The sequence below is a fragment of the Portunus trituberculatus genome, chromosome 15, assembly GCF_017591435.1.
Source record: "Portunus trituberculatus isolate SZX2019 chromosome 15, ASM1759143v1, whole genome shotgun sequence".
Lineage (NCBI taxonomy): Eukaryota > Metazoa > Arthropoda > Malacostraca > Decapoda > Portunidae > Portunus > Portunus trituberculatus.
The window spans coordinates 7,418,529-7,432,204 of NC_059269.1; the positions used below are offsets into that span (position 1 = coordinate 7,418,529).

The 13,676-nt window shown below is 37.8% G+C and overlaps 1 protein-coding gene across 2 annotated transcripts in view; it reads right to left on the minus strand.

Annotated features, from left to right (window-relative positions):
* The window catches only part of LOC123504273 (eyes absent homolog 2-like), an 89,277-nt gene that overhangs the window by 5,196 nt on the left and 70,405 nt on the right, over positions 1-13,676 (minus strand). For both annotated transcript variants that reach the window (XM_045254683.1, XM_045254684.1), the window contains exons 11-15: positions 10,264-10,353; positions 9,710-9,768; positions 8,234-8,394; positions 7,100-7,336; positions 4,774-4,874 (exon numbers count right to left, since the gene is read on the minus strand). In XM_045254683.1, coding sequence (XP_045110618.1) covers positions 4,774-4,874; positions 7,100-7,336; positions 8,234-8,394; positions 9,710-9,768; positions 10,264-10,353 — 648 coding nt within the window. The remainder of the gene's footprint in view (positions 1-4,773; positions 4,875-7,099; positions 7,337-8,233; positions 8,395-9,709; positions 9,769-10,263; positions 10,354-13,676) is intronic.

Genomic DNA, 13,676 nt, shown 5'->3' on the forward strand with positions numbered 1-13,676 from the left:
TGCAAGATAGCTAGTGGGTATGACTGAATAACATATGGTTATCACATTTTCATTTTATACAAAAAAAAAAAAAAAAAAACACTATCGTAAATGCCAGACTATATGATGACATGGTATATAAGATGTCCCCCAATTTTCAAAGGAAAAGTTTAAGTTTTGAGCTTTTACTGCTGTATAAGACGACCCCTTTAATGGTGAAGGATGCATCACTGACGAGCTGCAACATGAGAGGCTTGCATGACTGTGTTGACAGGTTCCCTCACTTAAGAACGTTAGTATTATGACAAAATTAACAATCCCTGTTCTGTACAGTTCCATTAGTTTCTGAGCTCCAAAATAGCAGGAACATGCATTACTTTCTTTTCTTGATGATTACGGTAATTATCGCCACAGGTTTATTGCTGGCACCTCATTGGGTCCTTGGGAGCCATATTATGGCTGTTCTCTCACTACCACAGCCATTAGTTTTGAAATACAGCCACCCTTGCTTTATTAATCAAACAATTAGCTCACACACAAGTACCTTAAAATATAAGTAGTTAAAGGAATTAAAAATCAAAGCCATGATTAGATTAACATAAACATTATTTATCGACATCATAGTTTCTGATAGCTTAATTGGCTACTGATAATGATTATTATGGCATGGCTGGGTGCTCTGACATGTGACGCCGTCAGTAAACATTCGACATCCTTAGAGAGTAACTAATCCTATCATGAAGCCCATGAAGTGTGTATGTGTGTGTGTGTGTGCGTGTGTGTAATGTACACAGGTGCGTGTGGCTGGAGAATGAATTCCAAGATACTGTGACACTTAATGTTCACCACGGGATTAAAGGGTTGTGTTTTATTCTTGGTATATAAGACAACCCCTTGAAAAAAAAACTTATACTCTGGCATATAAAGTAGATGTTACTACATTAGTTTTATCAAATGCTTGGTGACTCAAGCCAAAATCAAGATTTAACAGGACTTTAACCCTTATGTTCCGGCGATTGTATATGAACGATTGCATCAGTGCGTCCATAGCAACGGCGATCGTTCCCATAATCAAGAATTTTTGCGCCTCATGTTTGAGCTTCATGCGCGGTTTCTCAAGTCAGATGGCAAGTGGAAGTATCTGGCTTCTTTTTCCACCCATAGTGTTGCCACTAGCTCTGTATATTTAGGGATAACGAAGCTATTCTCCCATTCTGAGGGCGACACTTGGCAACCCCAGCGACCTGCCTTGTGGAAAGCACCCTGATAAGAGCAAAGGGACGTCTCAGTTCATAACTCACTATGGAACAAGACAGATAATTTTTACTTAGCAATGCTTCTGAGCCTGACTACAGTGACAGTGATTATGAGGAAGAAACTGAAGAAAGTGAAGACAGCAGTAGTGAAGACTCGGAAAATGATTCAGAGGATCCACCTGTTTTCTCAGAACAGAGAGAAGACAGAGATAGTGGTGATGGAGAACAGACTCCAAACATCGTATTGAGAACCCAGAGTGGCTCGTAGAGATGCAGGCGTGCCTCTCGTGTTCTAGGAAGACGATCAAGGGAGCGTGTGTGTTTGTGAGAGAGAGAGAGAGAGAGAGAGAGAGAGAGAGAGAGAGAGAGAGAGAGAGAGAGAGAGAGAGAGAGAGAGAGAGAGAGAGTGTGTGTGTGTGTTTGAGCGGTGTCATCGCTACCGAGCTGTTTCTGCTTGACGGATCACACAGCGGGCGGAGGAGGAATCCTTGATAAGGCAATAATTAAACTTTCAGAGGTTATATCGAGCTAGAAAGTACATCATTGTATTCAGAATAACAAAGAGAAAATACTTATTAGTATTCAAACAGTCTTCTAACAATTTCTAGGTTTACCATTTTTACCCGTCATGGGATATTGGAAAATAGTTTAATCACCGGAACATAAGGTTTAACATAAGGCTATCTGCTAACACACATCTCTGAGATGTAATCAAAGACTAAATCCTAAGGAGTCACACATATGGTAGCTGCATCATGATAATGCCAAGGTTCATTCTTTCCAACAGATCAAAGACTCTTTAGCCAAGCACAGAATTTCTAAAGGCGGCATCACACTAGCACTTTTCCGTCAACTTTTGTTGACGGAAAAGTTCGCTTCTGCCTCTGCCATGCTAGTCGACTATAAACAAACATGGCTCCTCCTTCACCCCAACAAGCTGTTGCTGTTTTCCCATTGTTATTTTGGCCTCTAATGCTCTCTATGAGAAACTATTCAGACAGCTTTGTCCACTCATAAACAACAGAGCTGCTCATCTTGGCCAGTTGCTACTTGTAGTGTTGCAGTCCCAGAAAAATGTAAACAATCAACTGAGCCACATTTTACTGCTAGGCTAAAACAAAAGAAGAAGAGGAGGAAGAAGAAGAAGAAGAAAAAAAAAAAAAAAAAAAAAAAATATATATATATATATATATATATATATATATATATATATATATATATATATATATATATATATATATATATATATAAAACAAAACTTTGTTACAACGAATATTTCCTTTTACTACCATCTGCTCGTATAACAAACACCAAGCTTGCTTTAATGAAATTCTATCCAGGTAATTTTTTCCAAGTTTGAAAGCCCCGCCGTATCACGCAAGCCGACAGGTTTTAATACACCAGTACCTCTCATGGACAAAATGCGTACCACTCACTCCCCTACTCTTCCCCACTCTTAGATCAAAACAATAACAGAGTCCAGCAGCAGATTATCTTCCTTCGCTCAACATGCCACCAAAACGCCCATCAACCAGCCCTGCAATGTCACCTAGCATTGCTAAGAAGACCAGGAAGTTTCTTTCTCTTGATGTGAGGCTCGATATTATTCACAGACATGAGAGAGGCGAGAAAACTAATAGCATTGCTTGCCACCATGGCTTGACTCTATCTACTGTCTCTACTATTTTCAAGTCAGCAGACTCTATTAAGAATGCTGGTGAGACCGTATCTTCCATGCAAGCTAAAAGAACCACCTGAACTCGTGATTCTGCAATTAATAAAATGGAAAGCCTTGTGGAAATGTGGTACATAAGTTTTGTACATGATACAATGATGCGTCCTTTGTTTACATTCCACAGGTTGCTGGCTAGCATTTTTCCCGCTCCACTCTCCCTCCCTTCATTAATTTAAGATCATTATAAAGTTACTTACATACATACACTGGTATACATTATAATGGCTTAGTCTTAAAATAAATTGCTTATATGTTTAACTTAGTAAAAATTATTTTCATTAAACCTTTTACTGTACTATGATGCACTCTCGCTTTGTTTACTCTCAATAGAAGTTCAAGTCAGGGGTTAAACTTGTTATAATTGGTTTGCTTAACAAAAATTCATGCAACGAACATTTTTTAGGAAGTTCAAACAATGAAATTTCGCTACAACGAACGTTTCCTTTTACTACCATCTGCTCGTTTAATGAACACCAAACTCGCTTTAACAAAATTTTATCCAGGTAATTTTTCCAAGTTTGAAAGCCCCGCTGTATCACGCAAGCCGACAGGCTTATGAATACACCAGTGCCTCTCGTGGACAACACGCGCACCACTCACTCTCCCTAGTTCAAAACAATAATAGTGTTCAGCAGCAGCTCGTCTTCCCTTGCTCAACATGCCGCCAAAACGCCCTGCAATGTCGTCTAGTATTGCTAAGAAGACCAGGAAGTCTCTTACTCTCGAAGTGAAGCTGGATATTATTCACAGACACGAGGCGAGAAAACTAATAGCATTGCTCGCCACCATGGCTTGACTCCATTTACTGTCTCTACTATTTTCAAGTCAGCAGACTCTATTAAGAAGGCTGGTGAGACCGTATCTTCCTTGCAAGCTAAAAGAACCACCTGAACTTGTGAGTCTACAATGGATAAAATGGAAAGTCTTGTGGAAATGTAGTACATATGTTTGTATGCGGTACAATGATGCGCCCTTTGTTTACATTCCACAGGTTGCTGGCTAGTGTCTTTCCCTCTCCACTCTCCCTCCCTTCATGAATTTAAGAACATCACCATTATAAAGTTATTACATACATACATTAGTGTACATTATAATGACTTAAATTAAACTGCCTAAATGTTTAACTTCATAATTTTTAATTTCATTAAACCTTTTACTGTACTGTGATGCACTCTCGCTTTGTTTACTCTCAATGAAAGTGCAAGTCAGAGGTTAAACTTGTTATAATTAGTTTGCTTAATGAAAATTCGCTTAACGAATGTTTTTTTAGGAACGTAACCCGTTTGTTAAGTGGGGGTTGCTTGTATATCTTAATTTGACTAAAAATTGACGCTAGAGGAAAACAGTGTGTTTCGTCTGACTCAAGACGATGGAAAGAGTTGACGGAACAATAAAAAGATGAAAAAATCATTGACGACAAAAAATGCTAGTGTGACACCGCCTTAAGGTTGGTTAAACTCTTTACTCATATATATAGGTTCCTTGTTATTTCTAGCCATTTCCTAAGCTAACAATGCTACTAAAAGAACCTAATTAGAGAGCCAAAGGAGGAACATAGTTGCCAGCAGGACTTGCATACATTTTCAATTCTAGAAGGACATCTAGGACAATCATGTGGAGTCAAAAGAGGAGTAGTATTTCAAAAGATATGAGCTGAATCCCAAAAGTTATGCAATTTTTTCCTTACCTATGGCTAGATACTTTTCTTTTGACAGATTTTATAATGTACACTGGCATACTCATCCTCATGTGATGAAAAACTTATCTGTGTAGATTAAGGAAGAGATCCCATATGATACCAACCTGTTTTGCTGCCATCTCTTCATCTCGACCATCTCCCACCACCACATATACAGGTTTCCGTCCAAATCTTGAAGCAATCCTCTCAAAGCAACTTTCTTTACCTGCATTGAAAAGTTTAAGTTTACTAGGATGAATAACAAACAGGCCTTTCTTTCATAATGTACTGAAAAAAACCCCAGTTACAATGGAAACAAATAGTGAGGATCCTCTAAGATGTTGATATAGTAGTTTAAAAGTCGTATCTATCAGCAGTTACTTTAGAGGGCTATCAATTATATGTGTAGAACTTGCTGCTTCCTCTAATACCTCCTACATAAGTTACCAATGCCTAGTTTAGTAACAAGAGGTGCTGTACCTTATAGATATGTTGCATATGGATGGAAAGATAGTGGTGTGGATGTTAAAGAGAGAGAGAGAGAGAGAGAGAGAGAGAGAGAGAGAGAGAGAGAGAGAGAGAGAGAGAGAGAGAGAGAGAGAAAACTAGAATGTATAAAATGCAAGGATATGTGTAGTGTGCATCACAGCTATCCTGATGAGAGAATTCTTACTGGTAAGTCTTATACTGGACTACACTACACAAGATTAGAAGAGTATAATGCTTGTTGTTATCAATCAGAGCAGATGAGTCTTTAGTAGTAACAGAGAAGTAATTTCAATTTTAGTTTTCTTTATTTCTATTGGTATCTAGAAATTTTTTTTTATTTTGGTTCATTAATATTAAATCATATACAGACAACTGCTGTGGTAGATGGCCACTGTTCTTCTAAATCTATTAGCAGTTCTAATAGATAGTGTTCTGTCCTGTCACCCACTCTATTCCATTCATTAATGATCTTAACCAAACTTCTTGCCTTATCTACTCTTATGCTGATGATACCACCCTACTCTTTTCCATGTCTTTTCAGAGACCCTTCAGGAAGTCAACAGGTCATGCAGGGCCACTACAGAATGCCTAACTTCTGGTTGTTCTAACATTTCTGATTGGGGCAGAGAAAACTTAATACATAGTGTTCAATGCCTCAAAACTCAATTCCTCCATCTATCAACCCAACACAACCTTCCAGACAACTATCAACTCAACACAACCTTCCAGACAACTATCCCCTCTTTTTCAATGACAACTCAACTCTTTTACACTGATTATGCTTGGCCTATCCTTTACTCATAATCTAAACTGGAAACTTCACATCTCATCTCTTGCTAAAACAGTTTCTATGAAGTTAGGCATTCTGAGGCATCTCTGCCAGTTTTTCTCATCTCCCTAACTGCTAACTCTGTACATGGGTCTCATCTAGCTATGTATGAAGTACTCTTTGTATGTTTTGGGTGATTCCACTCACACTGCTCTATTAGATAGGATGGAATCAAAAGCCTTTCATCTCATCAATTCCCTTCCTCTAACTGACTGTCTTCAGCCTCTTTTTCTCTGCTGGAATGTTGCATTTCTTGCTATCTTTTACCACTACTTTAATGTTAACTACCCTTTTGATCTTGCTAACTGAATGCCACCTCTCCTCCTGCAGCCTTGCTGCATAAGGCTTTCTCCTTCTTATCCCTATTCTGTCCAACCAGTACTCTCAGTCTTTCATTCCTTTCTCTGGTAAACTCAAGAATTCCTTGCCTGTGTCTGTATTTTCAACTTCCTATGACTTGACTTTATTCGAGAAGGTGGTTTCAAGACATTTGTCCCTGTCCTTTGGCTAATTCTATCAGAGACAAGAGACTATCAACTGAGTGGGCCTTATTTCTTTATATTTTTGTTGTCCTTTGCCAGTTCTCCTTTCTTACTTAAAAAATTGAAAAAAAAATTGTTGAACACCTATACCTTCTATAGTACTGCATTAATTTGTGGACACCATTCCTAAAATATACTCTAATAAAACTTGAACATCTTGAAGGGAATAATTTTCATGTTGCTCATCAAGTTCATTTCTAGCAAAACTTCAGCTGGTACCAATGATTCCTTTTTTCCCCTCTTCTATCAGTGGCAGTGGTGGAGAGAGGAAGTTGATGTGGACTGTTTTAGTCGAGATAATTCTACAGTGAATATCATGTCCTCAGTGCTCTATATTTAGTGGGATACATGACGATTACAATTCTTACATCCAACAGCAACAACAGCACTGTAAGATGAAAGCAAAGAGCATGTCTAAAGGGGCCATGAGGAGGAGGATGCTAACCTCCATTGCAGCTGACATAGCGTAGTGGATATAACCAAATCTCTCCTTTGATGATTTCAGTCCATCACAAGAAAAACACATTTTTGGCTTTTAATCAAAATAGTGATCATTAAGAAAACTGTGAAACATTTCTCAATGTAACTTACCTACTTTAGTAGCCGAGTATATATTTTCTATGGGAAAAATGGAACCAAGGCCATACAGGAGGACCTTAGCCAGGGCAGGGACAAGCTGAGTTGTTGTGACAAGTACATTCACACAGTTTGGTCTTGATGCTATAAGTTGCAAGCACTTCATGGATTCTGTCAACCACTGATCTGTCAAGATCTCTATGTCTTGACGAACTCTGTGCCACTTTTCACGATTTTCAGGATCTAATAGACCTGTCAAAAAAGGGTAAAAATTAATAACAAATCAGAAGTAATGTATAAATACTATTACATTATTGCTGATACTTTTCTTCCTTTCTTACAAACATCTTAATAATTTCCCTAAGTTCTACAGTAACCAAATATATTTGCAATTTTATAATGACCATTGTTTATGATTTTGATAGTGTAACTAAATGATGCTTAGCAATGAGAGCTCATTAGACACTAAGGCTGCGTTTACATCAAGCGAGTCGAGTCGCGTCAAGTCAAAGCGAGTCACCATGCGTCATGACTCGCCACCACCTTTTATACCATTTAACATTGATTTCTATGGATCTTCGAGAAAACTGTTTATATTGAATGTGTCGAGTCGAATCAAGTCAAGTCACGTCGCGTCGCGTCGTGTCAAGTCACAGATAGAGCTGGACCTATTTTCTCATCAGTCACAGCGAGTCCATCGACGTGTGCATCATGCAAATGGAGTTCTTAATTAATTTAGTGCGAGAGCGCCGTGCTATATATGATCACAGTGATTGTAGCCACAGGGATTGTGATGTCATAAGTTCTCTGTGGAAGGTTTTTCGGTTTTTCTGGATGGTTCACCAGGTCTGGGAATAGATGAGAAAAGCTTCCAAAATCTGGCCTCCTGGTGTTTATTTCGTGTATCCAGATTCGTTTACCCTTCTTGCATCTGTGATGGCGAAGCCACAACAAAACAGCTACCTCCGCGAGGGAACATTCATCCATCCTGAAGGAAATCACACAGGTAACTGACTACTGACTTGACTCGTGGTGACGCATTCGATGTGAATGGAGGTAAGTCAAAATGACTCAAGTCAAATGACGCTCATGATTTGACACGACTCGACTCGCTTGGTGTAAACGCAGCCTATGTGCACAAGTACTTACTGCCTGAATTATTCCTGCAGCTGTTGAAAAGTTCTTTGATCTTGCGATACCTGAAGGCAAGCTTCCTCATCCAGTCCACTCCACCTCTCACTCCCGTACCCAGGCATAGAGAGGCATTGTTGTTGGCTGCACTGAACCCATCAGTTGCAAAATTATAGTTGCTGCCATAAAAGAGCATACTATTATTGCTGCCAAGATTAACAGAAAAGTTCCCTTAAACTAAACTCAGGGTGATAGTTTTGCCCATAATGAATGCAACAAAATAAAAGATAGTCATTCTAGAACAAACTATATATGTTTCTCCCATAATAAATGCAACAAAATAAAAGATAGTCATTCTAGAACAAACTATATAAAAAAATTACACCAATCACATCAAGTCCTATGGTTCAATCTTTCCCTTTAAGTGGTATTAATTACAACTAATGTTCATGTATTAATTACAACTGATGTTTAATGATCAGTTTTGTTATCAATGAGTGAGTAAAGTTTACATGTCAGAATATAACTCCACAGTAGTACTGTAGTTTGGAAAGTAGCTGTGGATATATAGATATAAATACCTACAGAAATGAGATATGCAAAGTGTGAAGACTAAAAGACACTATACTTGGGCCAGTCTAAAGAGGTCAAGCATTTAGGTGTAGCCCTGGGCTTCATCAGAATTTCTCCACTATTGCCACCTCTCCATAGATCAGGGGTCCTCAACCTTGGCTTTGCAAACCCCCAAGGATTCACAAGATTTCCAGGGATACTTAGATGGCTGATCTAATAATATCCTTTGCAGTATACAACTGCATATTGAGTTAGTGTTGGTCACTACATTAACAGTCTGTTCGATATCAGATTACTGGGGGGTTCAGGCAGATGGCTTTAGAACTCAGGGTTCTTAAAGAGAAAAAGGTTGAGAACCTGTGCCATTTATCATGGACTTGTCTTATTTTTCCAATGCTACTCCACCTCCTAACCTGTTTCTGCCTTTCTCTTTATTTCTCCGTTTCTATATAAATTGATGTATTTCCAAAATTATTTCTGAAATTCAAACTTTTGATCCTCATCATAATTGAGGTAAAAATCAAGGCATGTTTTAAGTAGAAAAGTCTCCCTCCATCCTAAATATGGCATATTAGTGGGGGAGTGCAACCTTGCTGATACCCCCACCTGACCTGATTCATCAGTCACTCCTGGGTTTGGGTTGGAGAAAGAACTGATGAACTTTGGAGATGTGGCAACAATGAAGGACTACCTGTCTAAAAGCAGACTGCATCCAATTGGCAGTTTAGGGTGATCCAAGTATAGATCAACTTTGAAACTCTTGGTTAAGAAGGAAAAAATAACAAGTACATTATAATATATGATAAAAATTTATACAAACAGTTTCTTGATTGAAGTGAAACACTGTAAATCTATAACTCCTAGAACAACAAAATCTAAAATGTGAACTGTCTACTTTGCAATAGAGATAATGCCACTCACCTCAGGTCCTGCCCATTGTCATCAGAGGAGACATCATCAATGTGGACTTGGTCACATTCCTGTAATGGTAGCTTTTATAAGACACTATATATATACACTTAATTAAGCTGCATGAATAAGGTCCATCATGCAGATTACAAGTGGATACATTCTGGTTCAATAATTAATGATGAAAGAGGAGAAGGATTAGTAAGCTGACTAGGTTTGCATGCAGGATGACCATTATGTACTTTGTGTACTACTGGAAGTGGGACTTGAGACATGTCAAAAAAGAGAGCTGGTATTCAAAAGAATGTTGCCCTTTAGATTTTAGAAACATTACTATATCACACATTTTGAGATACTAACTAAAAGTATCAGCAGCGGACCACAGCAAATTGACATTTCATTTATATTATATTGCACTGTACATGCCAATGATATTATTAATGTTTAATGGTGAGCATTCACTGATGTTTCGGAAATAATCAGTGAGATTTGTGAAATACATGCATGATTGTCATACTTAAATTATAAATCTAAGTAACAATGTTTTATCAAAAGTTGAATATTACCTCAAGATCATTGAAGAAAAAGTGTGTATCAGCCAGGTCAAAAATGAGTTTTTCCATGTGGTAACCCAGCTGAACAGCATTGGAGGTGTCCTGGAATAAAATACTACATATTAGTGTGACATTTATAGAATGTTATTTGTGTCAGTGTTGATCCTGAAGAAAAAATAAATACTATTCAAGTTTAGTGAGCCAAAAGCAATGTTAGAATCACTAATTTTCTGAATCATTCCACACAGCTGTGTACAGACTTCATTCTTTTAAGACTCACAAATATGTATATGCAGAGCTGGGTACTTCAGCAATTACTTCCACAAACCACAAACTCTGCAACTGTAAAATCAGTTTAAAATGTTTTTTTTTTCTATTTTCTGTGAATGTTTCTTTTTTCCTATTTTCTGTGTGTGTGTGTGTGTGTGTGTGTGTGTGTGTGTGTGTGTGTGTGTGTGTGTGTGTGTGTGTGTGTGTGTGTGTGTCTGTTGTACTTATGGCTTTTGTCCACATTGTGTGTGTGTGTGTGTGTGTGTGTGTGTGTGTGTGTGTGTGTGTGTGTGTGTGTGTGTGTGTGTGTTGTTGTACTTACAACAAAGTACTACCTAAATTTGTAGTTTTACATTTGTGGGGTACATCCACAAACACTATATCTGTTAGCAAACTTACCTTTGGCATTTGTTGTAAAAAAAGTCTTATAGTCACACCAGAAACACAATACTACATCTTATGAAAATGGGATACATGAAATCATTCTCATAAAATACTGTTACTTAAAAGGCATTATTGCAAAAGAACAGTATATAATCCTTTGATAATGGAAAAAAAAAAAAAAAATCAAAATTATTGAAATTCATGAACTATTCTAATGGTGTCCAAAATAAAATCATACAGATATGGTGCTAGATAGAATACAAAAATTCAATGGCGGTGTATATACTATGTTTGTGAAACAACAATTTTCAAGAAATCAATGCATTTACAGTTGTAGAAAGTAATGTTCCTAACTTAAGGCAGGTTCACACGTGTCAATATGCAACTGAAATTGCAAGTCGCTAGAAGTGTCGACTGGGTCCTTCTAGTCGGAACACGTTCACACATATCGACAGGGAAGTATCGGCTGGCTGGCGGGAAGTGAATGTAAACAAACAGCTACCCAACAAGATGTCTTCCTCTGGTGATGATGACGAGTGAGATCAAATTAAATCATCACAAGTATTCGACCCTCACCTCCAATAACACCCTGCATAGAGGGAAGCAGTCATCGGAGAGTGGCAACTAACTCATCCAACACCTTTTTACGCAAGTTATTTATTTTTTTTCTGTAAAATTCACTTTTAGGATCCCAGATGTGCTTTTTCTTACCAACTTTAGAATTTTCTTCTCTACATCGACACCAAATTATCAAACATTATTCCGTGACGTCACAAATCGACTAAACAAGACCAACATGTTGGTCTTGTTTTGAGACTTTTTTTCCAGTCGCTAGCCACCAATATTCAGTCGGGAACTACCGACTTACAATTTCAGTCGCAAATTGACGTATGAACCCACCTCTTATATATATATATATATATATATATATATATATATATATATATATATATATATATATATATATATATATATATATATATATATATAAAATTCATGCATTTGTTTACTTTTTGCAGTGCTCAGTTCTGCATCAGGGCTTTTAATCTGCACACATGCTTCTGCCGTTGATACACTGCCTACTACAACAACTACTACGACTACTACTACTACTACTACTACTACTACTACTGCCGTTGATACACTACCTAGTACAACAACAACAACAACAACAACAACTATTACTACTACTACTACTACTACTGCTATTCCTACTACTACCACTATTACTACTACTACTACTACTACTACTACTACTACTACTACTACTACTACTACTGCTGCTGCTGCTACTGTAATTATAATTATTACTGAAGGGTGCTTTAGATGCGTGAAGAGTAAAGGAGCAGTAGATGGAACAATAGAGAAAATGTGCATATTATAAGACTGAATGACAGGGCTAGTCCAGGAACCTCTCCGGGCGGTAAGCCAGCATCTGGTGTTGCTGTTATCAAATGGAATTTTCATAGTAAGGCAGAACAACAGTAAACCAGAACTGTTGCCAAACTTTGATGTGTACCTGATCTGGGATATGCTTATGCATTAACCAACGTGCGAAGCTGATTGGTATGGTTTTATTATACTATAGAAACAAAGGGACTACATGATTTAATTTTTCATGTGTGAGCTTTGAATTGGTTATCTCCCATAGCAGGAATGTAAGCCTGGTATACATGAAATTGATATTGCTACACTTATTAGTGATATTACCATCAATGCTATTCTGTCATTGTCATTACCATGTCATTGATAAAATTCTAAATATTTGATAAATACAGAGAGACCGTATGTTCCATAAATATTCTTTTGAAGCGAAGTCCTTTATAACAGGTGTGTACTAATCTGACACACACACACACACACACACACACACACACTCTCTCTCTCTCTCTCTCTCTCTCTCTCTCTCTCTCTCTCTTGTGGCCTCGCTGTCAGTGTCAGGCCGCTCGGGCGCCAGGTGGCTCCAGTCAGTCTCGGGGGGAGGGTGGAACGCCCTAGTGTCAGATGCCAACCGTTCATTTCTTCGCATCCCTTCACTCTAATTATTCTCCATCAACGATTAAATACTTCGAAAATCATTCTACATGCAGCCGAGAGAGAGAGAGAGAGAGAGAGAGAGAGAGAGAGAGAGAGAGAGAGAGAGAGAGAGAGAGAGAGAGAGAGAGAGAGTCATACGCATGAAAAACGATCGTAAAAAGACTCGTAGACGGATAATTACGGTAGAGAAAACAAATTCTACTAGAATTGCCCTCCCCCCCTACAATACAAAAAAAAACAAAAAACAAAACAAAACTCAAACGGTCTAGACAAAAGGTTCTCAAACTTTTAAACTCATCGACCCCTAATAAAGTTTCAAAATTTCTATCGACCCCCTATCTTTTAATTTGAGGAAAATATTTCCGGTGGCAGAGACCATGTGTAGGTGGTATTAGTAGCAGCAGTAGTGTTTACATCAATGATGATGGTCAAGGAAAAAAAAAACATTACAAAATAAAAATCGATATATTTGGCACTCCGAAAAGAAAAAGAGCATGGTGTATCCAAAACAATGACCAATTTGTCTAGCAAGATTTCTTGATACTTTTCTCTTGAAGGTTGAAGTTAATGTTGCCACCGCTGCTTAGATTTCTTAAAATTAATAACGGAAAATAATCATTTATGGTTTGAATTCAGAAACTTGTTTATTTTTCTAAAAATCTAATGGTACCTGATTTTCATCAGATTTTTACAAATCATAATCTAGATTCTAGGCACTAGAATTTCCAGATGGA